This window comes from Convolutriloba macropyga, chromosome 4 (assembly GCF_964194025.1).
Source record: "Convolutriloba macropyga chromosome 4, txConMacr16.3, whole genome shotgun sequence".
NCBI lineage: Eukaryota > Metazoa > Xenacoelomorpha > Acoela > Convolutidae > Convolutriloba > Convolutriloba macropyga.
Genome location: NC_134471.1, coordinates 42,295,160 through 42,320,896, shown reverse-complemented (window position 1 = coordinate 42,320,896; position 25,737 = coordinate 42,295,160). Strand labels below are relative to the sequence as shown.

Here is a 25,737-nt window from a genome sequence, read left to right as displayed (position 1 = left end):
GAAAATGTGCTGAAACTTTGAAATTTCAGCGCACCTTCAACGGAACTCTTACATAACTACAGCGCATTCTCTGTACATTTGTTAAATAGTTTTCAGCACCCTTTGCGGCACATTTCAGACAAAGTTTCAGTGCATTTGATGCTTAGTTTTAGCGGATTTCAGCTCTTTATTATGTTAGGTTTTTGCCCTGAAACTTATACCGTTTTTGTAGTAAATGCGTTGAAATTAAGTAAAAAATGCTCTGAATATTTATCGCATTTCTCATATAATTTCAGTGCATTCCAGCACGTTTCAGCGCTATTCTTACGAAATGGTTCGTTATTATAGAATCAAACAAAGTGGTCAAAGTTTAAGGAATCAATGGCCAGGGGATTGAGTGAAAACTAACAAACAGAAGAGCAGGGTTCGAGACTCAGGCAACGCGAGAATAGTTCGAAAATTAGCTGAATTTTTTTTTTGAAAATTCAACGCGCTTCAGCGCATTTCTCATAAAAATTCCTCATAGTTCAGCATATTTCAGCGCATTATTTTGTAAGGCGATGAATTTTTGAACAATCAGCGCATTTCTTACATAATTTTTAAAATAAATGTTAGAAAAAATATTACTCTAGTTGAGAGGATTACTTATGAAAAGATCATGATCAGCCAGTATCAAGTAAGAAAAAATAATCTTAGACCAAAATAAAGTATGATAAGACCAAGGCATATAAATATCAGCAAAGAAAAGACCATATTCGACAAATATTGCGTTTAAAAATGCCATAGTAGGCAAATATCATGTATGAAAGGACTGTGGTCGACCTATATTGGGCATGAAGGGATCATGGTCGAACAATGACGGTTATGAAAAGATCATTGTTGACCAATATCATGTATGAAAAGACACTGGTCGTCATATTATGGGCTTGAAAAGACCATATTAGACCGATATCAGGCATGAAATGGTGGTAGACCAATATGAGGTATGAAAAAGACCGCGGTTGGCCTATAGTGTTTTAAGGACCATGGTTGACAAATATCGAGTACGAAAAAACTACGGTCGACCAATATCAGGTATCAGATGACCATTATCCAGATTTCAAATCGATCAATAAACAGTTTTTGAACAAAATATTTGTCCAATATGGAGTAGGAACTGAAAATAGCCAGCCTATATCAGGTATGAAAAGACCATCCTCAACCCATATTGGGCACGAAAAAACTGTAGTCGGCTAATATCAGGTGCGAAAGGACCATTTTCAACAATTAATGCGTATGAAAACAACACGATCAACCAATATCAGGTCTGAAAAAAGTTACACCCTTATAGGATATGAAAAGGCCATGTTCGACCAATGTAAAATATGAAAAGATCACTTGGTCCGGTATCTGGTATGGAATGACCATGGTCGCCTATATCAACTATGAAATGACCGTGGTTGACCAATATTGGGTATAAAAACACATGATTGACAATTTTAGGTAGACAAATCAATGAACGGCTAAGTTTCGGTATGAAAAAACAATCGTCGACCAATATTGGGCGCTGCAAAATAATATGTAACAAATATGAAACAAAAGAACGACGTTGACAAATAATTTGTATGAAAAGATTATTGTCAAAAAATTTTGAGTACGAAAAGATCTTGATCGACCAATATCAGGTATGAAACAACCTTGGTCGACCAATATCAGTTAGAAAAATACCTTGGTTGACAGATATGGGTTATGAAAAAACATGGTCGACCAATTTTTGGTATGAAAGCCATAGTTGTCCAATATCATGTATGATAAAATCATGGTCGACAACTATTGGGTATCAACTGGCCTTGAACTACCAATTTCAGGTAGGAAATGGATGTTGACAACTCACATCAGGTATTAAAGGACAGTGACGGAGCCAAATTGTGAAGGCGAAGACCATGGTAGAGAGATATTGAGTAGAGAAAGATCATGGTTGGCGAATATTGGGAATTAGGAGACCCTGCGTACGACAAATATTGCGTACTAGAAGACAATATTCCGTCTATATGAAGTATGAAATAGCCGTGGTCGACCAATATGTGGTATCGGAGGACAAAAGTGAGTATAAAACGACTATAGACAACCAACATCAGGAAACAAGTGACAATGTTTGACATTAATCAAGTGTGAGAGGAACGTCGCCGATCAACATTGGGTATTAAAAAACACGATTGACTGCTACAAAAGACCATGATCAACCACTATTAGACATGAAAAGACATTGTTCGGCCTATATTTTTTATGCAGACAAGATGGCGGACCAATTATGAGCATCAAATTATCATTGTTGCCTATTTTGAGTACAAAACAAACTTGTCAACTAATATTGCGAATGAAAATGCTTTAGCAATGGTGGGTATAAGAAGAACATCACCGAACAACATCAGGTATGGAGAGATCATGGTCGACCGGTATTGGGTATGAAACGATCATGAACGACCATTATCATGTCTGAAGTGGCCATTGACAACTCAAATCAATTACAAAAGGATCGTTTGGACAAATTTCGGTTATCTGAAAACCATGGTATACATAAATTGAGTAAATAAAGACCATAATTGGGCAACAATGGGAAAGAAAAGAGCAACTTTGACCTATTTTGTTTTCTAAAAGACAATGGCTGGCCTATATCAAGCATTAAAATACCGTTGTTAAAACATCAAGCATAGAGACAACGGTTGACCCATATCAAGTATGAAAGGAACATGTTCAACCAATAGTGGGTATGAGAACACATTGATTGGTCACAAAAAGACCATGATCGACCATTACTAGGTATAGAATTATATTGGTCGACCGATAGTTGGCTAAAAAAATCCATGCTAGACTGACATCAGGTACCACAGGATCATTGTTGATCAATATTGCGTATGAAAAAACTACGGTCGACCAAAATTTGGTATGAAAGGACCATAGTTGACCAATATCCGGTATTAAAGGACCAAGGCTGACCAACATCCTGTTTTAAAAGAAAAGTGTTGGTCGATATAGGGTTTAAAAGACCATATTTTACCAGTATCAAATACCAAAGTACCATGGCTAACCAATAATGGGTATGAAAAGATCATCGTAGTCTTAAAAAAGTTTGGAAAAAGCATGGTTGGTTAATATTGGGCATGAAAAAAATTTGATCGGCCAAAATTAGATTCGAAGGACAGCGGTCGACGTTTAATAGGTCTGACGAAAACTTGGTCGACCAACATCGTGTACGGAATGGCCATGGTTGACCTAAATGAAAGGACCGTGATTGACCAATATTGCTAATGAAACGACCTTGGTCGTAATATTATTTACCAAAACAATTGACCCATGTCAGATTTTTTTTAAAAAAAGACAAAATTTGACCAAAAAAGAGGTATCACAAAAATTGATCAAACAATTTTTGGTACGAAAGGACACCTATTGATTAATGGTTGACCAGTATTCGCTATAAAACAACCATGGTTGACCAATGTGGGATATGAAAGGAACGTGGTCAACCAATAGCAGGTACAAAAAACTGTGGATTACTGCTAGTGGGCATGAAAATTACATGAGAGATCATTATCAGTTATGGAAATAACTCGGTCGTTCAAAAATGGGTATAAAAACTCTTTGGACGACCAAAATCACGTACAAAGTGACCAAGGCGACTCATGTCAGGTACAGGAGGGCAACGGTGGTCCAAAATGGAGTTTGAGAAGACCGTGATTGAACAATATAGTGTACTAATTGGTCAACAAGAAATTGAATATAACCTTAGTTAATCGATAGAGTGTATCAAAATAAATTTAGGCGGTCATCAGTTATGTAGAGACAGTGGTCATTTAAAATGGATTAGCAGAAGATCATGGTCGGCGCTTAATGGGTTTGAGGTGACAGTTGTCGACGTATAGTGTGTTTTATTAGACCTTGGTCGGCCTATATTAGGTCAGAAAAGACCACGTCTGAACTTTTTTGGTCGAAAAAAAAACATTGTTGTTCTATATCAGATATGAAGAGAAAATTTTTTTTTACCAATAAAGGGAATGAAACAACCATGTTTGAGGATATCATATACGAAAAGACGCTTATCAGGCATGAAAAAACAATAGTTGAACACTCCTTTTTCTGAAAAAGACCATGGCCAACCAATATCATTCAAAATTTGTGATTGACAAATATTGTGCATGAGAGGACCATGGTCAACAACTATCAATTATGAAAGAACCCAGGTCGAACAATATTGGGTCTAAAAAGACAATGGTTGACTGAAATTGGGTGTGAAAAAACACACGGTGGACCACTATTTGGGATAAAAGGGACATTGTCGACCATTATCGGGTTTGATAATACCATGTTGGAACAATATTTGGTTCAAAACAAAAATGGTCAACCAAATCGACCAACCATGGTCGACCAATCATGGGTATCAAGAGATCATGATTGACCTATGTTAGCTATGAAATGGCAATGCAAGACTCATATCAGTTATAAAAGGAGCGTGGTCGACCAAAATTTGAAAAAAAAGATAGATCGACAGGTAACAGGTTCGAAAGGACCATTGTCGAACAACATTGCAAATGCAAAGACCATGATGGACCAATATTCGGTATGAAACCAACATAATTGACCAATATCAGATAAGAAAATAACAACATTAACCAATGTTGGTTTAAAACGACTATGGTAGTCTGATATCAGGTTTGAAAAACCATGGTCAAACCGTATTGAGTTTGAAAAATACATGTTCGACCAATATTAGTTTGGGAAGACAACGGTCGACCAATATTGATTACAAAAAAGTCCATTGTTTGAATGTTAGGTGTGGAATGAACATTGTCGACATATATCTCTTATGAAAGGACCATTGCCGATGTTATTGCGTACTAAAAGAACATGGTTGGCCTTTATCAGATAAAAAAAGTCGCGGTCGACCAAAAAAGGATACCAGAGGACTATATATATATATAGATCTTGTGGTACGGAGAGAGCATAGTCAACCAGTATCACGTACGAAAGGACCATTGTTTTACGGATGAAAAGACCGAGATAGGCCACTATTCCGTATGAAACGACCCTAATTAACAATATTGTGTGTGAACAGAATTTGCTCCAGAAATAGTGGGTTGAAAAGACCATAGTAGACCTATATCAGAAACGAAAAAACCATGGTTGACCAACATTGGGTATGAAACGACCCTAGTAGTTTGATACGAGGTTTGGAAAAACCATGATCGAGCACTATTGGGGTTGAAAAGGACAAGGTCGACTACTATTGTTTTAAAAGTCTGTCGGTGATCAATACTGGTATTAAAAAATAATGATCAACTAACATCAAGTATTATAAGACAATGTTCGAGCGATCTAGGTCAACCATGGTCAATGACTATTAGGTAAGAAAGGTACATGGTCGAACAATATTAGATGAAGATTGACCTATGTTAGTTTGAAAAGAGCAAGATCGACAATTATCAGTCATGTAAAAACAAAACTTGACCACTCCTCTTTCTGAAAAGAACAGGGCCAACCGATAGTGGTCAAAATGTGTGATTGACAAATATTGCGCATGAGAAGACCATAGTCAACACTTACCAATTAATAAAGAAACCAGGTCGATCAATATTGTGTTTAAAAAGACAATTGTTGACTAAAATTGGCTATAAAAAAACACATGGTGGAGCAATATTTGGGATAAAAGGGACATTGTAGACCAATATCAGGTTTGAAAATATCATGTTGGAATGATATTGGGTATAAAAAAAAATCGTCCACCGAATCTGTAATGAATAGATCGCGTTCGACCAATCTTGGGTATGGAGAGATCATGATTGACCTATGTTAGTTATGAAATGGCAATTAATGACTCATATCAGTTATGAAAGGACCTTGATTGAATAATACTGGAAACAAAAGACAGTTCGAAAGGTATCAACTTCAAAAGGACCTCTGTCGAGCAATTTTGCGAAAGAAAAGACCACGATTGACCAATATTCGGTGTGAAACGACCATTGTTGAACAAAATTAGCTAAGAAAATATCAAAATTGACCAATGTTGGTTTAAAACGACCCTAGTAGTCTGATATCAGGCATGAAAAACCTTGGTCAAGGCTTTTTGGGTTTGGAAAGAACATGTTCGACATATATCTGATATGAAGGGATCATGGCTGACGTTATTGCGAACTAAAAGAACATGATTGGCCTTTATTAGATATGAAAAGATCGTGGTGGGCACAAAAAGGATATCAGGGTGCTATTTATAAAGATCTTAATTTACGGAGAGTGAATATTTGACCAAAATAAAGTACGAAAGTATCATTGTTTTACGTATGAAACGGCCATATTTAAAAAATTTTTGATTGAACAGAAATGGCTCCACCATTATTGGGTTGAAAAGACCATGATAGATCTATATCAGAATCGAAAATACCATGGTTGACCGATATTTGGTATGAAACGACCCTGGTAATCTATCATGATTGACCATTACTGGGAATGATAAAAACACGGTCGACCAATGTTGTTTTAAAAAAATTCTGCCAGTGACCAAGCTTGGCAATAAAAAATAATGAGCGACTAATATCAAGTTTTAATGGAAAATAATCGAACGCGATAGGGTTTGAAAAAACCATGATCGACAATTGTCAGGCATGAAAAAACCATAGTTGACCACTCCTGTTTCTGAAAGAAAGTGGCCAAACGATGGCAGTCAAAAATTGTGATTGACAAATTTTGCGCATGCGAAGACCATTGACAACACTTATCAGTTAAGAAATAAACCAGGCCAACCGATATTAGGTACAAAAAGACAATGGTTGACTGAAATTAAGTGTGAAAAAACACACGGCGGACCACTATTTGGGATAAAGGGGACCTTGTCAACCAATATCAGGTTTGATAATACCATGTTGGAATAATATTGGGTTTAAAACAAAAATGGTCAACCAAATCGACCAACCATAGTCGACCAATCATGTGTATCAAAAGATCATGATTGACCTATATTAGCTATGAAATGGCAATGAATGACTCATATCAGGTATAAAAGGAGCGTGGTCGACCAACATTTGAAACAAAAGACAGGTCGACAGGTATCAAGTTCCGAAGGACCTTTGTCGACCAATATTGCGAATGAAAAGACCATGATTGACCAATATTTCGTATTAAACGAACATGGCTGACCAATATTAGATAAGAAATAATTAACATTGACCAATGTTAGTTTAAAGCGACCCGCGTAGTCCGATACCAGGTTTGGAAAAACAATGATCAACAAATATTGGGAATGAAAAAAACACGGTCAACAAATATTGTTTGAAAAAGTCCGCCTGTGACGAATATTGGTTTTAAAAAATAAAGATCGACTAATATCAATTATTAAAAGATTATGATCGACTATTATCAGGAATGAAAACACATAGTCGACCAATATTGGTGTAGAAGCTAACATGGTAGTCTGATATCAGTTATGAAAAAACCCTGGTCACTTGTCGGCCAATATTGGGTCTGAAAAGACCATGGTCAATCAATACTGATTTTAAAAGACCACTTTCGACAGATAATGGTATGAGATGACAAATGTCGTCAAATGTCAGGTTTGCAAAGACAATGATCGACCAATATTGGGTAGGAAAAGACCATGCTTGACAAATAACAGGAACGTAAAGATTATAGTCGACCAAAACTTAGTTTCAAGCGACTGTGGTAGACTAATATCAAGTATGAAAGGACAGTGTTAGACCAATATTAAGTATTAAATGACCAAAGCCGATCATAATAGATACTAAAAAATATTACCCACTTTTGACTGATATTAGTATGAGAAGACATTGGTCCTCCAATACCAGGTTTGCAAAGTCAAATATTGACCAATTTTGGGAATTAAAAGACAATGGCCGACCAATATTTGGTATGAAAGGACCGTGTTCCGGCAAACTTAAGTATGAAAAGACCCAGGCCGACCAATATAGGGTAGTAAAAGAATTTGTTGGCCTATATCGGATATGAAAGGATCATGGTTGACTATGGTTGACTAACTCTGGTAAAAAAAAGCATAGTTGATCGATATAAGGTACATACTAACCAGTGTTCACCAAAATTGCTTGTGAAGAAAACAATGGTTGATCGATATTCGGATTTAGACGACCATTTTCAACCAAAATTAGGTTTAAAAAACGTGATCAACCACTATTGGAAATTAAACGAACATGATCGAGCGGCATTGATACGAAAAACCACTGGTTTCAATTGCATATGGTAAGACAATGGTCGACGTGTGTCATGTAGGAAAAGATTAGGGTCGACCAACATTGGGTTTTAAAAGTCCATGCTCGACCAATATCAAGTAAGAAGGGACCATGCTCAACCAACATCAGCTTTCAAAAAATCATGGTTGACCTATATTGGGCAAAAAAACACAATGGTCAACTATTACCAGTTATGAAAACAACCGTGGCCTATCAATATTGGGCAAAAAATACCACGTGGGTCCAAAATTGGGCATAACCGTGGTGGAAAAATATTTGCTATAAAATGACCATGGTCAACCAATATCAGGTTTGGAAAAACAAAGGCGTTGATCAAAATTAGAAATAAACGTTTTCGGCATAAATTATCTGTGAAAAAATTGTGTTGGACAAAAATTGGGCAAGCATGGACCATGGTAGACAAATTCTGGTTAAAAAAGTACCAAGGTCAATTGATATCACTGTTATGCGAGCATTTTTTTTACTAATAATGAGTATGAAAAACCATGGTTGACAATATTGGGTATAAAAAAGATGGACACTTATGGGGCTTGAAACAAACTGGGTTAATCAGTATCAGGTATCGAAAGACTATGTTTGACTACTTGGGGGCACGAAAAGAACATGGTTGGCCTAAATCTGTTATGAAATCATCATGGTTGGGCCATATCAGGTATGAAAAACCACGATCCACAAATTTGGTTTTGAAAAGAACATGGTCAAACAGTATTGGGTTGAGAAGACCTTGATTGACCGGTATCAAAGGGTTCAAAGACATTTGTCAACCAAAATTCGTCCACCAAAAAAACGCCATTGTCGTCAAATATCTGATGTAAGGACAGTGATCCTACTAACTTTCTGTATGAAGATACAATGGTCGTTCAATATTGGGTGCGAATAAAACGAAAATTAGGTATGAAATGATCATGATTGACCAATTTTGAGTACTAAAAGACCATTAGAAATAAGGTAGCAAAGTTCAAACAATATTGGGCATAAAAAGACCATGCTTGACTAATATCAGTAACGAAAAAATCGCGGTCGACTGACATCAGCTAGAACATGGTCGGCCTATATGTTCAATTACTTTAGTCAACCGAAACTGCGTTAGGAAATTGTGTTGAAATTGTGTTAAAAATACCTTAGTTGACTAATCTAACGTCTGAGATGACATTGGTCTACCGATATTGTGCATGAAAAGGCCAATGTTGATCAATATCAGGTATGAAAATACCGTAACTGACCAATACTTTGTTTAGAAGGACCAGAGTGGACAATATCAAGTATGAAAATAGACAATGATTGACCGATAGCAGGCATGAAACGACAGTGCTTGACAAATATTTCGTAATAAAAGACCATGGTAGACCGATATCAGCTACGTTACAAAAAGACCGCAGTCGACACATTTTAGCTATAAAAAGACCATTATAGACCAATATCTGTTATAAAAAGACTCTGTTCTTTCGATATGGTTTATGAAACGACAAAGTTAGATTAAAATTGGGAATTTCAAGAACATGGTTGACCACTATTAGATAAAAACACCATTGACGACAGATAACACGTCTCAAACGACAATGTTCAACCGATATCATGTTCAGAATGACAATGGTCGGCCAGTATTTGTACGAAAAGACCATGGTCCATCGTTATTGGGTGTCAGAAGACCATGATCGACCAATACTGTGTATGGGAAGACCGTGATTGAATAATATCAGGTAAGAGAAACCAAAGTTCAGTAAGATATGACCATGTTCGAAAATAAACGTGTATGAGAAAACTTTTGTGGAACAATATTGCGAATTAAAAGACCATCGTTGAGTCGCATGAATATTGGGTATGAATCGACTGATATCAAGTTGATATGATAAGACCGTGGTCAAACAATATCAGGTTTACAAAGACAATGGTATGTCATGAAAGACCAGTTTGGCATGAAAAGACCTTGATAGACCAACATCAGGTAAGAAAAGAGTATGGTCGAGCGATAGCAGGTTCTATAGGATCACTGTCGAACGAAATCAGGTGTGACATAAACTATGAAAGAAAGACTATGGTTCACCTCTATCTACTACGACAAAACATGGTTAACCAATTTTGGGTATTAAAAGACAATAGCCGACCAAAATGAGGTGTGAAAAGACTATGGTAGACCAACATCAAGTTCCAGTTTTAGTTCTTTGAAGGCAATGGTCGACCAAAATCAGGTATGAAAAGACCATGGTCGACCAATATTGGTTATGCAAAGAAAATGGCCAAACTTTATTGGGCATGAAAAGACAATGTGACCTAATATCAGGTATTTACAGACCATGTACGTCCAATAATTGTTGTGGAGAGACCAAGGTTGGCAAATAGCAGGTATGAAAAGGCCATGGTCGACAGAAACAAGGTATTAAAAGACCAAAGTTAACAAATTTTATATCCATAGACAATGGTCGACAAATACCGGGTACGATAAGGCCATGGTCTACCAAACCACGCATGAAAAAACCATGGTCCGATGATTTGAGTTATGAAAAGACCATAGTTGACCTATATTGGGTATAGACAGATCATGGTCGACCAATATGATGTATGAAAAGACCGTGCGCGACCAAAACCTCGGATGAAAAGAGTTTGGTCGACAAATATTGGATATAAAAAGATCATGGTTGACCATTATTATGTATGAAAAACCAACGCCGACACTTATTGGGAGAGTAAAGACCATGATCAAACAACATCGGGCATTAAAAAAACCATTGTCAACCCATAATTTGGTTGAAAAAACCATTGTCATTCATTAGTTGGTATGAAAAATGACCATTGTCCAACTAGATGAATATTGGGTATGTTCAATTGATATAATGTTGATATAATAAAGTCACCCGTTATCAAGTTTGCAAATACCTTTTGATATGAAAATAACATGATCGGACAACATCAGGTATGAGAAAATGTGGTCGACCAATATCAGGTTCTAAAAGATCCCTGTCGAGTGATATAAGGTTTGAAAAGACCATGAGTCAAAAAACATCGGCTATGGAACAAAAAATGTTTTTCAATATTTATTATGAAAAAACATGGTCAACCTATTTTATGTATTAAAAGACAATAATCGACCGACCAAAATCAGGTATCGAAGTATGAAAAGACCTTGGTCGCCCAATATGTGTAAAGAAAAGTCAGTGGCTAAATAGTGTTGGTTATGAAGAGATAATATGGACTAATATCAGGCTTGTATGAACCATGTTCGGACAATATTTTTTATGAAGGGACCATATTCGGCTAATAGCAGGTATGAAAAGACCATGGTCTATAGGAATTTAAAAGACCATGGTAAGCCGATTTTGATTTCAATAGACAATGGTCTACAAAAACCAGGTATGATAAGACCATGGTCTACCAACCTCAGGCATGAAAAGACCATGATCGACCATTATTGGTTATGAAAAGACCATGGTCTACAAATATCAGGCATGAAAAGACCCTGTTTGACCATTATTGGATATGAAAAACCCTTGCCGACCAATATCAGGTATCAAAAAACCATTGTCAACCAATAGTTTGATTGAAAATGCCATTTTCGACCAATATTTGGTACCACGGTCGACCATTTATTGGGAATGAATCGGCCATGGTTGACAAGTATTGTGTATAAAAGACCATGGTTGACCAATATTGGGTTTCAAAAAACAATGGTCGACCGACATTGGGTGTGAAAAAACAGTGGTCGAACCGACCCGTATTGGGTATGAAAAGACCATTATTGACCATTATTGGATATGAAGAAATCATGGTCAGCCGAAAACGGGTATGAAAAAAAAACATGGTTGACCGTCGACCGATACTGGACATGAAAAGACAAGGCTTCCACCCAACTTTGGAAAAATATGTTTTTAGTTGCACATAAGCAAATAAACTGTTTCAAAATTAGAGCAGTTTAACCGGAAAAAGGAGTTGTTAAAATGAAATCAATCTTTAGGTCAATGTTCCCATGTGTATGGAGAAACATGTGTATGGGGTGTTGACCTAGAACACCAAGACAGCGAGTCGACCTACAGACGTTGACTCGACTTTAGTTGTCTGCTTGACCATGTAATTAAGGTAGGGAATTTACACCCACCTCGTCTTTTTTGGTCTTTTCATATGTTCGATCCCTCTACTAGGGTAACATTATTGTTCACTAAAGAAGTACTTAGGGGAAAAGAGGGCCAACTGAGCGAAAAAAGCAATATAAAAGAATAATTTTCATTACGAGCACTGAAACCTAACGTCTTCGCATAGCCAAATTTCTAATTGGCATCTGCTAGATTTAATATTCATTTAGTGATCAAGTGACCTTTCTTGACTAATTAATTGTTTTGCTTCGTATCACATCATCAACCACTAACTACCTGTAACTGGTTGTTGGTAGGTAACTGTAGACTGGCAATGTCCAGCTGGTTACTGGAGAGCAGAGCACTGAGGTTGTTGGAGAACTTCTCCACTGAAATGGACTTGCTCTTCTCAAGGTCACCCCCCACACTCATCACTCCACCTCCACCCACTCCACCTGATCCGCCTGACAACTTCTCTTTGTTCTTGGAAGCGTGTCTGCTTCTGTGCTTTTTCTTACCCTGTGACAATTAAAACTTGGTTTAATGATCAAATATGATGCCAGAACAATACTGATATATCTCCTAATTAAATACATGCATGGAACCTAAAAAATCAAGCTCGATCCTTGAATGAAACATGATACAACCAATGCTCATAAGGCCTTCAAAAACGCCTAGAAAACGTTCATTTTTCTTTCATACCGTAAAAATTGTCAATCATAAACGTACCCGTGTCGAAATTACCCCCCTGATTACCCCCAAACTGATGTTACTCAGTTTCCAAACCCAGGAAGTCGGTGCTATAATGGGGTTTTCGAACATGGAATATAAAAAGCAAACGTCTTTATGTAATCTATTTATTCAACATCATCTCAAAACTCTCAGAGTATAAATAGAACGTTACACGGAAAATGAAGACCTGTATTACCGCGGTCAAATATGGCCGAGAAAGTAACTTAATTTTTTTACTATGTTAATCTCGATGAAAAGATTCCTTGTCAATGGCCAACATGTTTGCTCCAAATTAAAAAATATATAAGCAAAAAATTAATTTTGCTCATCCTGATTTATTAACGAATTCTAAAAGGGAGCTTAAATTTCTACTCCAGCTTTTGAAAAATAGAATTTGTTCAGTTTTATACTTTAGCAGGCGGAATAAAAGTATATATATATATATATATATATATATATATATATATATATATATTAGAAAAGTGAATACAACAACGTTGAATGAACAAAAAAAGTTCTTTTTACATAGAAATTTGGGTACTGACATGAGAGATCCGATAGATAGATCAAGATAGAGTTTCGTATTTGTGATATGTAGAAGGCTCAAAAAATGTCTGCACGTATGTCCAATATCAATGAGAATAATCAAGTTGCAAATGTAATCTTTGCACCATGATTTTTTGTGGGAGCCCTAAAGCTGACCAAATGTGGTTTGCTCTTCAAAATTTCAGGAATCGACTCTATTTCTGGACGTCTCCTACAATAGATGCAATTAAAGTTGCGAATGGGAGAATTCGTCATCAGATAAATTGATGCTGTAAATATTGATCTAAATCAGCGCATGAACAGGATTTTGATCATCTTATTTTAACTTAACTTGGATCAATTCAATACACTTGTTACCTGCCAATAAATTACGCTTGACATTATCTTTGTAAATTAAAAATCTACAGTAACTTTAAACTTATAAGTCTAAATTAGGCTTGAAGTCGACGAGAAAACCTATTCTAAGCAGGAATAGTTTCACTATACGTAGTTTCCTATCGGGTTTACTGTTTTTTTGTCATTTTTTCTGTGAGTGAATCAGGGATCTTACTCTATCGTCCCATTAACTTTACCTTAAGTGAACTGCTATTATCTGCAAATCATTGGAATTTAACATTTTTCAGACTCTCCTCACGGGTCGAGGTGTCACCGCTAAAAATTGCTAAAAGAGGTAAGATTTGCGGTGAATTTGAATAAAAAGTTGAAGATTTGCGCTCAATGCGATGAATGCGATGAAAAAAATCTTTTAAGCTGTGAAAAAATTTTCTCCACCGCTTAAGCGGTGAAAGAAAATTTTTCACCGCTATCAGCAGAATGCGGTGAAAAAATTTTTTCAGTGCCACCAGGATGCGGTGAAAAAAAATCAGCGCTTCCAGGATGCTGTGAAAAAAAAATCACCGCTAAAATAGCAAAACCGCTTATCTTAAATTCACAGGAAACAACACGCAAGTAAGTGAAAGATGGCGCAATGGAATAAGAAGTGTTTGTCATGCAAGAGGTGAGAGGTTCGAACCGGTTTACGGCAGTTTTTTTTGTAAGAAATCCGGTGAATGAGGTGGAAAAACAATTTCACCGCTAAAACCTCAAATCTTACAAAAACTCACCGCATTCAACGCTAAGAGATGCGGGGCTTTTTTCCCCGCTATTCACCGCTAATCTTACAGTATTTTTGGACCAAACCTCGACCCGGGCTCTTTTTGGGTGAGCGCATTCAAGAGGAAAAAACTTGATTTGTTCAATAGCTCTTCTCTAGTTCTATAGACTATTATTTGGCCATGAAGTCTGGACCTACTTATGGCATAATAAGAGTCCATTTTGTCGCTGTTCAGTTCCATCAAAGCCATTAGAATCCCACCTTTTCATATTGTTTGGTCGTTCCTTCCGCCCTCTTCAGAGACAGACTCCTTCTCCGTTTTGACACACCAGTCGCAACTGCAGCCATGCTCTTCGTCTTTTCTTCACTCTTCGCCGCTTCTTCCGACACTTCCTCCGACTTCTCACGAGAGCCAGAGAGTGCCTCCGCATTTTCGGACCCATATTCTCCAACATGAGAAGTCTTAATTGACACTGGAGTGCATGTACCTGTAACGTCCATCAATTTGCAGATCAAATAGTCCAGTAAAAAAGAACACGGTTATTATCCGGGATATGAGGTCATCGACCCGAAACGGGTGTGGGCCAGACGGACATGGTTGCGAAAAAAAGGGGTTCAGGCGTGACCGAACTCATAGTCTGTACAAAACATTGCTCACGCCGCTCCATCTTCGCCTACCTCAAATAGATCTGTTCGGTCTCGCCTATAGCTAATGTTGATCTATTCGGTTTGAGCTATACCCAGGTTGAGGTCCCAGACCGAAAGTCGATATGTCCAGACCGAAATGAACGCACAAGGTGGCTTCGTGCGTTCATAATTACACGGTCTGGAAAAGAAAATGAACGCACGATAGTCTGGACATATGCAATTTTGAACGCACGATAGTCTGGACATATGCAATTTTGAACGCACGATAGTCTGGACATATGCAATTTTGAACGCACGATAGTCTGGACATATGCAATTTTGAACGCACGATAGTCTGGACAAATGCAATTTTGAACGCACGATAGTCTGGACAAATGCAATTTTGAACGCACGATAGTCTGGACATAAGCAATTTTGAACGCACGATAGTCTGGACATATGCAATTTTGAACGCACGATAGTCTGGACAAATGCAATTTTGAACGCACGAAAGTCTGGACATTGTGACTCGGAGCGCACGAAAATTTTTTGAATGGAAACAAGAATGCCAAAAACTAATGAATCCAAGTTTGACTAAACACTCTTAATAGAGTGCTCACTCAAGTGAAAGCTTTCTACCAAGAAAACCTCAACTCACATGAGTTCAACAAAAGTTACAAAACATCGAACGCAGGAAAATTCGCATCCAACATTTTGCTTTGCTTAAAACAATTTCACACCTAGAATTATAAACCCTTGCTGAAGTTACAAAGCAAATCATACTTTAATAACTAGGTCGCTGGCAGCCCCTTCAGCCAATACTTTCATCGAACATCTTTTATTAAACAAAATGTAGGAACTGCTTGGGCACTTCATCACATCCATCACCCTAACGTATCTATATTTGAAACGAATACATTATAAAAACGTTATCTGAACATGAACGCACGAAAGTCTGGACATACGCATTTTTGAACGCACGAAAGTCTGGACATAGGTGTTTTTGAACGCACGATAGTCTGGACATTAACGCACAAATGAGCGCACGATTTTTCATTTAGAACGCACTAAAGTCTGGTCATATAAGATTTTGAACGCACGATAGTCTGGACATTAACGCACAAATGAGCGCACAATTTTTCATTTAGAACGCACTAAAGTCTGGTCATATAAGATTTTGAACGCGCGAAAGTCTGGACATAAGCACGTTTGAACGCACGAAAGTCTGGACATAGGTGTTTTTGAACGCACAAATGAGCGCATGAATATTAATTTGGAACGCACTAAAGTCTGGTCATATAAGATTTTGAACGCACGAAAGTCTGGACATAGGGAGTTTTGAACGCACGACGAACGCACGAAAAATTTTGAACGCACGAAAGTCTGGACATAGGCACTTTCCGTCTGGGAGGGTCTGGACATAGACACTTTCCGTCTGGGACAGTCTGGACATATCGACTTTCAGTCTGGCACCTCAACCTGGGTACCCATACATCATTCTGTTCGGTCTGGATCATATCTATTGTTCGGGCTGGCTAGGAGAAAAAACAATTGCGGACTGAACAGACCAAAAAACCGTCAAGCATGTGCCAGACAGAAGAGGCCCCGTCCCTGGATCCGACCACAGACTGTAGATCAGACGAAACTGACCCAAGCCGGACCCTGCGCTAGACATAAACATTTAGAAGCACTTTGAACAACTTAGAAATTAAGTGTTTCAATTTTTGTTTGAGCCCAGAAATTCAGCCAGAAGTATTTTGACTATTTTTAAATGAAACAATTGTCAATCTAAGAACAACGCAACCTTTGAAAATCAAAATGGGAGTGTTTGTTTAACCGTTTAAACTATGTTAAAGGTTACTAAAGATCAGCTGTTGCTCACAAAAATGGTCAATTTATTACCAAATTATTATTTTCACAGTCGAGCGGCTGTTGTCTTGGGCTAGAAGTGTACGCGTTGATCAGCCCATATTTCTTGTTTGAACTCTGATAAGAGTTAGCTATCCTGATATTAACTCCAAACAGTGGTTAAAAAATTTAGTTGTTTTTTCTTAGTCAGATCAAAAAATAGGTAGGTGTGGGCCAGACTAAAACTCCGTTATGGGTCAGACGGAAAAGACCCAGCCTAGGATATGAACATAACAAAATTGGATAGGGTCAAATCAAACTCATGTATGAGCCAGACCTCAAAACGCCATCAATTTTGACCAGACTACGAAATACATTAAGGCACAAAGTAAATTAAGATTTTATCAAGTAAATTAATTCGAAGATGTCGAAGATGTCGAAGATGTCAATATTCACAGCCATGTCTTGGGATTAGAGTCACAAGCGTGTGTGAACAGTAGTGACTTTAGGCAAAATTAACTCAAACTTGCTCCAAAATTTTGCTTGCTCAAAGCTGTTTTTCAGAAACGTGGATAGTAACACAATAAGATTGACAAAAACAGTACGATATAAATTCAAATTTTTTTTGAAAAACAGTTCTTCTTTCAAAGTGGTTTGGTTTTTATCAGTCTCAAAAATCTAATGAAATGGTGCATACTTTAAAAGATATTGTTTCAAAAACAATAGATAAGCACGCTCCAACAAAAAAACTGGCCGAAAACAAACTTTTACTTAGCGATAAAATGCTAATCCAAAAAATCCGCACAAATGAGGATCTCTACAGTTGAACTTTTGTCAAAAATATCTTTTTTATGGAGGCCAAGAAAATATTTAAAAAAAGTTATTCTTCAGATTTTCATCGTCTAGCTAAGATGCAAGTAACAGTAGGCCAGTTTCAAAAACACTTGATTAATCAAAAAGTTTTGAAAGACTATTAGCACACGAAAGGAGCGATTATGTCAGTAAAACAAGATTGATTGCCGAAAGTGAGTTTGCTTTCAGAAGAAAATTCAGCAACTGACGTACTGGTACCATTAACAGAAACGCTTCAAAGTAAACTAAGTCAAAAGGCAAACTATATTGCAGCTTTATTAGATCTCTCAAAGGCCTTTTTTTCAATTCACCACAGTATTCTGCTCGATAAAATAAGCCAACCTGGTTTTTAGGAATTTTTCAGGCGAGTGCTTGCCAGCTATATCTCTGATCGATACGAAAGAGTCCATTTACGAAATATAATATCCTGATTGGATAAAATTATATAAAGGTGTTTTCCGGGATACTATATTTTGTACTTTTTATTTAATTTATACTTTAAAGATGTCTTCATGCTAGTTGTCAGCCTATTTTTTATGCCGATGACGCATTTATTCTATCGCTGGTCAAAGACATTGATAAATTTAAAATGTCAATCGAATCAGCAATCTCAAATTTTTTTGAGAACTTCAATGGAAACTATTTACAAATTAACAGCAGCAAAACTGAAAACCTTGCCTTCAGATGTGGTAATGGGAAAGAAAAGCAACCAAGTTTATCTACAGTTAGATAATCAAAAACATTCGAAAATCAGTTGGTTAAATGTCTGGGAGTAATTCCTGACAATAAGCTAAACTATAAATAAAACGTGAATACGGTGAAAATGCTTTTGAGCAAAATGGCGAACGGAAAAAACCCTTATATATCTTACGAGAAGGTTTTCCTATAGAAGGAAACAATTATAAATCGTTTTGTTTTAACTGATCTCCAATACTCAGTCGTATTTCTGTCAACAATTGATAAAAATTTCTTTCTTTTCTCGATTTTCAATTAGACTCAGCTGTCAAAGCCTTTTCTGACATAAAAGTGACAGCGCTAAAGAATTGAAAATGAATCCTTCAATCCTACCAATAACAAATATGCTGAACTTCAGAGCTGCTTATAACGCAAAAGAATTTCTTTTAAATTTGAAAGCAGTTTTTCACAAACGGGAATTAAAATGCCACCTGGAAAATAAAATTGTCATAAGCGCTCAGTTAATTTATACACCACACAAAAAGTTAGTTGTAAGTTGGCCGAAAAGGCTTTATTCGTCAAGTTTTTATTCTACAGAACCCAAAATTACAAATACAAAACTTTTGCAAACCAAATAAAGAGTTAAAAAGGCTACACAAAATTTTTTTTGAAAGACTATATGATTCCACAACAGTTATCAATCTATCAAGTAGGTTGAAATGGAAAAAAGTAATTTGGGATGTAGCTTTTTTGCAACAACCCGTATCACGGCTGATAAAATTGATGAATGGGTTCTCAACTGATTACTAGATACATTTCAGCAACAAAGATTCAGTCTTTTTGAAAAGTTTCGCGTTCAATTAACTTATTTCCTCAGAATTGTAGATTGGCCTTGCCATTGTGATCAAGGAATTATCACTGTTGTTTTGCACAAAACCAAAAAATTGCAATCTACTACTTTCATGGTAATGGGTACAACTTGACGCTGAGAATCAAGTTGGGGTGCTTCATGTCAATCTTTGGGCAGCGGAATTTATCCTGGGTGCTTTTCCACAGATAATTTCGCGAAATTTTGAGTATTTCGAGTTTTTTAATATTTAACGTTAAATGCGTTATGGATATTAAAATTCAGTTAAAGAGTCAACTCGAAGAAGACGAACTGGTACCACAGGTCAACTGACGCACTGGTACAATTAACAGAAACGCTTCAAAGTAAACTAAGTAAAAAGGAAAACTAAATTGCAGCTTTCTTAGATCTCTCAAAGGCTTTTGTTTGAATTGACAACAGTATTCTACTCAATAAAATAAGCCAACCTGGTTTTTATGAACTTTTCAGGCGATTGCTTTCCAGCTATATCTCTGATCGATACGAAAGAGTACATTTACGAAATATATTTCCTGATTGGATAAAATTATATAAAGGTGTTTTCCGGGATACTATATTTTGTACTTTTTTGTTTAATTTATACTTTAAAGATGTATTTATGATAGTTGTCAGCTTATTTCTTATGCCGATGACGCGTTCATTCTATCGCTGGTCAAAGACATTGATAAATTCAAAATGTCAACCGAATCAGCAATCTCAAATTTTTTTTTTAAAATTTCAATAGAAACTATTTACAAATTAACAGCAGCAAAACTGAAAAACTTGCTTTCAGATGTGGTAATGGGAAAGAAAAGCAAACAAGTTTATCTACAGGTAGATAACCATAAACATTCGAATATCAATTTGTTAAATATCTGGGAGTAGTTCCTGACAATAAGCTAAACTATAAAGAAAACGTGAATACGGTGAAAATGCTTTTGAGCAAAATGGCGAACGGAAAAAATCCTTACATGTCTTACGAGAAAGTTTTCCCATAGAAAGAAACAATTATAAATCGTTTTGTTTTAATTGATCTCCAATAATCAGTCGTATTTCTGTCACCAATTGATAATAATTTCTTTCTTTTATCGATTTTCAATTAGACTCAGCTGTCAAAGCTTTTTCTAACATAAAAGTGACAGCTCTAAAGATTTGAAAATGAATCATTCAATCCTACCAATAACAAATATACTGAACTTCAGAGCTGCTTATAACGCAAAAGAATTTCTTTTAAATTTGAAAGCAGTTTTTTCACAAACAGGAATTTAAATGCCATCTGGAAAATAAAATTGTCATAAGCGCTCAGTTAATTTATGCACCACACAAAAAGTTACTTGTAAGTTGGCCAAAAAGGCTTTATTCGTCAAGGTTTTGTTCTACAGAACCCAATCTTACAAGTACAAAGCTTTTGAAAATCAAATAAAGAGATAAAAAGGCTACACAAATATTTTTTGAAAGACTGTATGATTCCACAACAGGTATCAACCTATCGAGTAGGCTGAAAAGGAAAAAAGTAATTTGGGATGTAGCTTTTTTTTGCAACAACCCATATCACGGCTGATAAAATCGTTGAATGGGTTCTCAACTGATTACTAGATAAATTTCAGCAACAAAGATTCAGTCTTATTGAAAATTTTCGCGTTGACTTAACTTATTTCCTCAGAATTGTAGATTGGCCTTGCCATTGTGATCAAGGAATTATCAGTGTTGTTTCGCACAAAACCAGAAAATTGCAATCTACTATTTTCATTGTAATGGGTACCACTTGGCGCTGAGAATCAAGTTTGGGTGGTTCATGTCAATCTTTGGGCAGCGGAATTTATCCTGGGTGCTTTCCCACAGATTCTTTCCCGAATTTTTGAGTTATTTCGAGTTTTTTAATATTTAACGTGAAATGCGTTATCGATAATAAAATGCAATTAAAGAGTCAACTCGAAGAAATTTACTCATTACGAAAAACGTAATTAGCTATAATTAATTTATTATAATTCGATAACTTGAGTCTGACGGCTTTTCAAATAGCACAAAAAATTTTTAATGCTCAAAAATAGTTCAGATGACTACACAGAGAATATTATTTTTCTTTGCAGTTTTGATGAGTTTTTACACACAAATGTAGTCATTAATCAAGTTAGCTCGAAGAAGTTTCAGAAATACACTAAAACGTTTTCAGGCTCTTATATTATCAAAGCAACCCGGGAAAGTGGCTAAAATTGACCCAGAAATCGTGGTACGCTACAAAATTTTTCAAAATTCGAAATTTTTACGCAATTTTGACTAAAAAGGTTTTGACTTTGGGAATGAACTTGCAAGTGTTACCCAAGTCTTGGCCAAGACTTGCAAGGCTTGTAAGACTTGTATTAAGACTTGTACTTGCCCAGTACTGAAAAATTGTACAAGATTTGCATTTAGACTTGTCGAGTACTGATTTAGAATACGTCGATACGTATACTTCTTAGAACGTCATTTTTTTGTGAGTAACCCTGAGCAGTAAATTACTGGTCACTGGGCATTGTTTCATAAATTTACTCGGCAGTAAATGGTTTAACGGCTGTTTCTGCAAGTTACTTGAGTGGAGAATGTGACCGTAATAATCTGTGAAATTTTCCCAGCTTCAATTCGAGGGAGATTTGCTTGCAATTTCAGTTGCTACTCTGACCTGAATTGATTTTATAAAACAACGGTAGCAATATAGCTGATATGCAGTTCCGAAAGCTAATTGCGAAAACGTAACATCCAAAGAAACTCGAAACCGCTGAAACAAACTGGGCGGTGTAAGTCTTTCCTTGTTATAATTAGGACAGTAGCCGTTACAGAAAACGAGAAAATTTTGATTTGCAAAAATAGGTCAGGCAAAATTAAAATAAAAACACAACTACTCCTGTTTGTTTTGTTGCGTTTTCATATGATTGTATATTTTAGCTGATTCAATAGTGCTGCTACTCGTGAAAATGGGAAAAGGGTATTTCACAAACGTTTTGTGAAGAATTCCTAATGACTACATACCGTTTCCACTATCGCGAGTCTGGTCTGTTGTGTTTTGTGAACCGTCTGCCTTTTTGTCCTCCAAAGGAGCAGCATCTAGTGCAGCTATTGATGATGGTATTATGACGTCATTTTTGACCTCTTCACTCTCTGATAACGTGTCGTTCTCTTCATCGTTACCTGTTTAAAACATGTTTTCATAAAAAAAATTTCTATTTAAATTTACCTGAAACGTTTTCAGGTAACAATACCTGCAAAATTGCCTGGCAGAAAAATGATTGCAACTTACGTAAAATGTGTTACCAAGAAAATGCCTGCAAAGTCAAAACCAAGGACAAATTTGGTTTGACTTGATAATACGCTGCAGCAATGCATAATCAATTTACCTGCATTTTTAAACTTGATGTAACGTGATACTATAGTAGAATCTGATGTGAAATTTGTCAGTTTTGTGCATGTGGCAGAAATTTTTTAGGTTTAGACTTTTGTGATAATTGTGTTTGGAGTAAATTTAGACTTAACTCAACACAATATCGTAGAAAACAACAATCAAAGACATTATTTAACAGACAGGGTCGCCAATGGAGAGGGTGAGCGGTATTCTATAATATTTTGCATCGCTGAAATTTAATCTCCGCTTTAGTGGATCTTTTCAGCGTTTTTTCAGGCTTTTCATTTTTTGGTGACAATAGGATGGCCTATTTTGTTTGAAGATAAGATTTGGTCAGATTTCAGCCCCAAGCATGGAGTAGAAATCGAGAAACGGAAATGAACCTGAGTCAGTTAAAAATGACTTGTAAAACGATAATAAAAATGAGATTGAGTTTCAGATTGCTGTTGTGGCTGAGGAGAGTTGCTCGCTCACTAGTGCTATCCAACTACCGCTCCGTGCGGAGACTTTTGCCTGCTGTGTTTCCACCCTGGGCCGGTTCGCCTCTCATCATCCAACCTGGTCGTACCACTTGCGTCACACAACCATATTGACACAGAGCTTAGTGTGGACACCAGATCAACACGATACACCACTCCACAGTTGCCCACACTCAGCACCGATCCTACAATCTCTGTCAGCCAAGTAGCTAGCTTTACAATCCTGAGCCACCAGGACCGACACGTAGTTAGTACTCAGCAATACTTTATATTCCATATGAACAGGACCGACAGTCTTGCCAATACTCAACAAGCGCTGATTAAATTTATCCATAAATGAAACTACTTCAAATTGTATTGCAGAAAGAAATCGAAAACAAACAACGCTTTTGGGTCAACAAGGAGCTGTATTCAGCATGACCTTGACAACTCCTGCAACAACTGACAACATATCTTTTGTCGGAACAACGTTTTGTTCAAAATCTTATCAGAGGTCACTTAGGTCCATGGAGGTGTGATGAGAGGCCGTTTTGGTCTGATAAGAGGTCATTTGATCATAGATCAACATGAGTATTATTAGTTTTTGTCAGATAGATCATTAATAAACTGAAACACTGTTATTGTTAGAGCAGACACTCAAATAAAGTACGTTGAGATTATAACCGTAACAATGAGGCTCGTTAATGTGCGTTCGCACACGATGTTCATTTACATTTTTGATTTATTTGTCAATCAAATGAAGAGATAACAAAAATAGATGTTTGTGTTTAAAAAACTCGTTACAAAACCTTACTAATAATTGAATTACATAATGCCAAGCCTCATTACAACACTTACGAGATCTGCCACTAAAAAGACTACGATAAAAACAAACAACAAAATAGGCAAAAACCAAAAATTTCAAAGCAAAATCTCAATATGTAAACTTAAAAGCACCTAGTAACAACGTCAAAATGCAATCAGATAAAACCTTAACTACTAAAACTTACTTTTTCCTATCTATACAGCAGATTGAAAAATTCCTTAATGAGACTAGGCAACAAGTCGACAAACAGAAGAAACAAAGAGGCGAAATTCAAAACTCAATCAACATTTTTTAAACCAAATGATTTCAAAAATCTTAAAAAACATTATTTTATAACAAAATAATTCTTGATAAATTCAGCAAAAAATCATTATAAAACCAATGAGTCCTGTTTTTCGATAGACTAAACCATGAGAACGGACTACGGAAACAGAAAAACTCAAAAAATGAAAAACAATTTGCGAAAACACGAATTATTGCAGCCATTAAATTCATTAGCTATTATCTGAATAATATGTATTTTTATTTCACTTTTATCTATACTAATTCAGCTAAAATTATTTTAGAAAAATAACTCAGTCCGTTTAGGCTACATTTGAAAATCATTGGGATCTGTTTGTTATTACCCGAATGTGCTAAAAAGAAGAGAAAAAGAAACAAATGTACAACCGACAAACCATCAAAACGCATATTGTCCAACAAACAAAACATCCGTAATTATATGACCTAAGTAGACATGTTAATTTTTGAAAAGCAAGGAATTGGATGGGACCTATCGATGACGAGAATAAGTTATAAGCTTACGAAAAAAACAACAAAATTGAAAAGATTGAAAATAATGTATAATATCATACACTTTATGACTATTCGCTACAAACTGACTGCTTCGAGTAATTTCGTTCATTCAATGCTTAATTACAAGCTTATGAGGCCGGTTGGAAATTTACGGCTAAACAAAGAATAAAAAAACATGCAAAAACAGCGAATTGCTAATTCAAAAATAAAACAGAGAAAAGTGTCGAGTCATTAAAAAAGTAAAATTTGCGGTAAAAAATGATTCTAATTTCAAATAATTCCTTAACAGCTTAACAGCAAAAAATCATCAAATATGAACAAACACATTAAAACCACGAAATTTTTTGTGAAATTTCGTAGTATCAACGCCATTGAAATCAATAGATTTCAATGGAAGCTAAAAAATACGCTGAATTAAACCTCGATGGGACAAAAATGAAGTTTGTCATTCAGAAGTCATCAGAATGACAGTACAACAGGTCGCTGACTATCAAGACATTAACAAATACGGGAAAAGCCAAAAATTCAGTAGAAAAGTGCCAGATGAAAGTGTCGGGGCCATTTACGAAGAAAAAAGTTCAAATTTGTAACAAAAAAATTATAAAAACTCGTGCATCAAAGACATAAAGCCAATAGTTAAAAGAAAAGACCGCTACCTAGCAAGTTTTAGTTGAAATAGAAAAAAACATGGTCTTCACAGTACTGAGACTCCCTTACAGCTCTTGAAATTAAGTTTACGATTGGTTAATATT

At 36.1% G+C, this 25,737-nt stretch overlaps 2 protein-coding genes across 4 annotated transcripts in view; one reads left to right on the top strand and one right to left on the bottom strand.

Annotated features, from left to right (window-relative positions):
* The window catches only part of LOC142337685 (retinoic acid receptor gamma-like), a 497,928-nt gene that overhangs the window by 57,068 nt on the left and 415,123 nt on the right, over nucleotides 1–25,737 (top strand). The window lies entirely within an intron of this gene.
* LOC142337684 (EF-hand calcium-binding domain-containing protein 4B-like) overlaps nucleotides 1–25,737 on the bottom strand; it is a 182,880-nt gene that overhangs the window by 84,568 nt on the left and 72,575 nt on the right. For all 3 annotated transcript variants that reach the window (XM_075387120.1, XM_075387122.1, XM_075387123.1), the window contains exons 9-11: nucleotides 22,537–22,695; nucleotides 14,925–15,151; nucleotides 12,590–12,811 (exon numbers count right to left, since the gene is read on the bottom strand). In XM_075387120.1, the coding sequence (XP_075243235.1) occupies nucleotides 12,590–12,811; nucleotides 14,925–15,151; nucleotides 22,537–22,695 (608 nt within the window). The remainder of the gene's footprint in view (nucleotides 1–12,589; nucleotides 12,812–14,924; nucleotides 15,152–22,536; nucleotides 22,696–25,737) is intronic.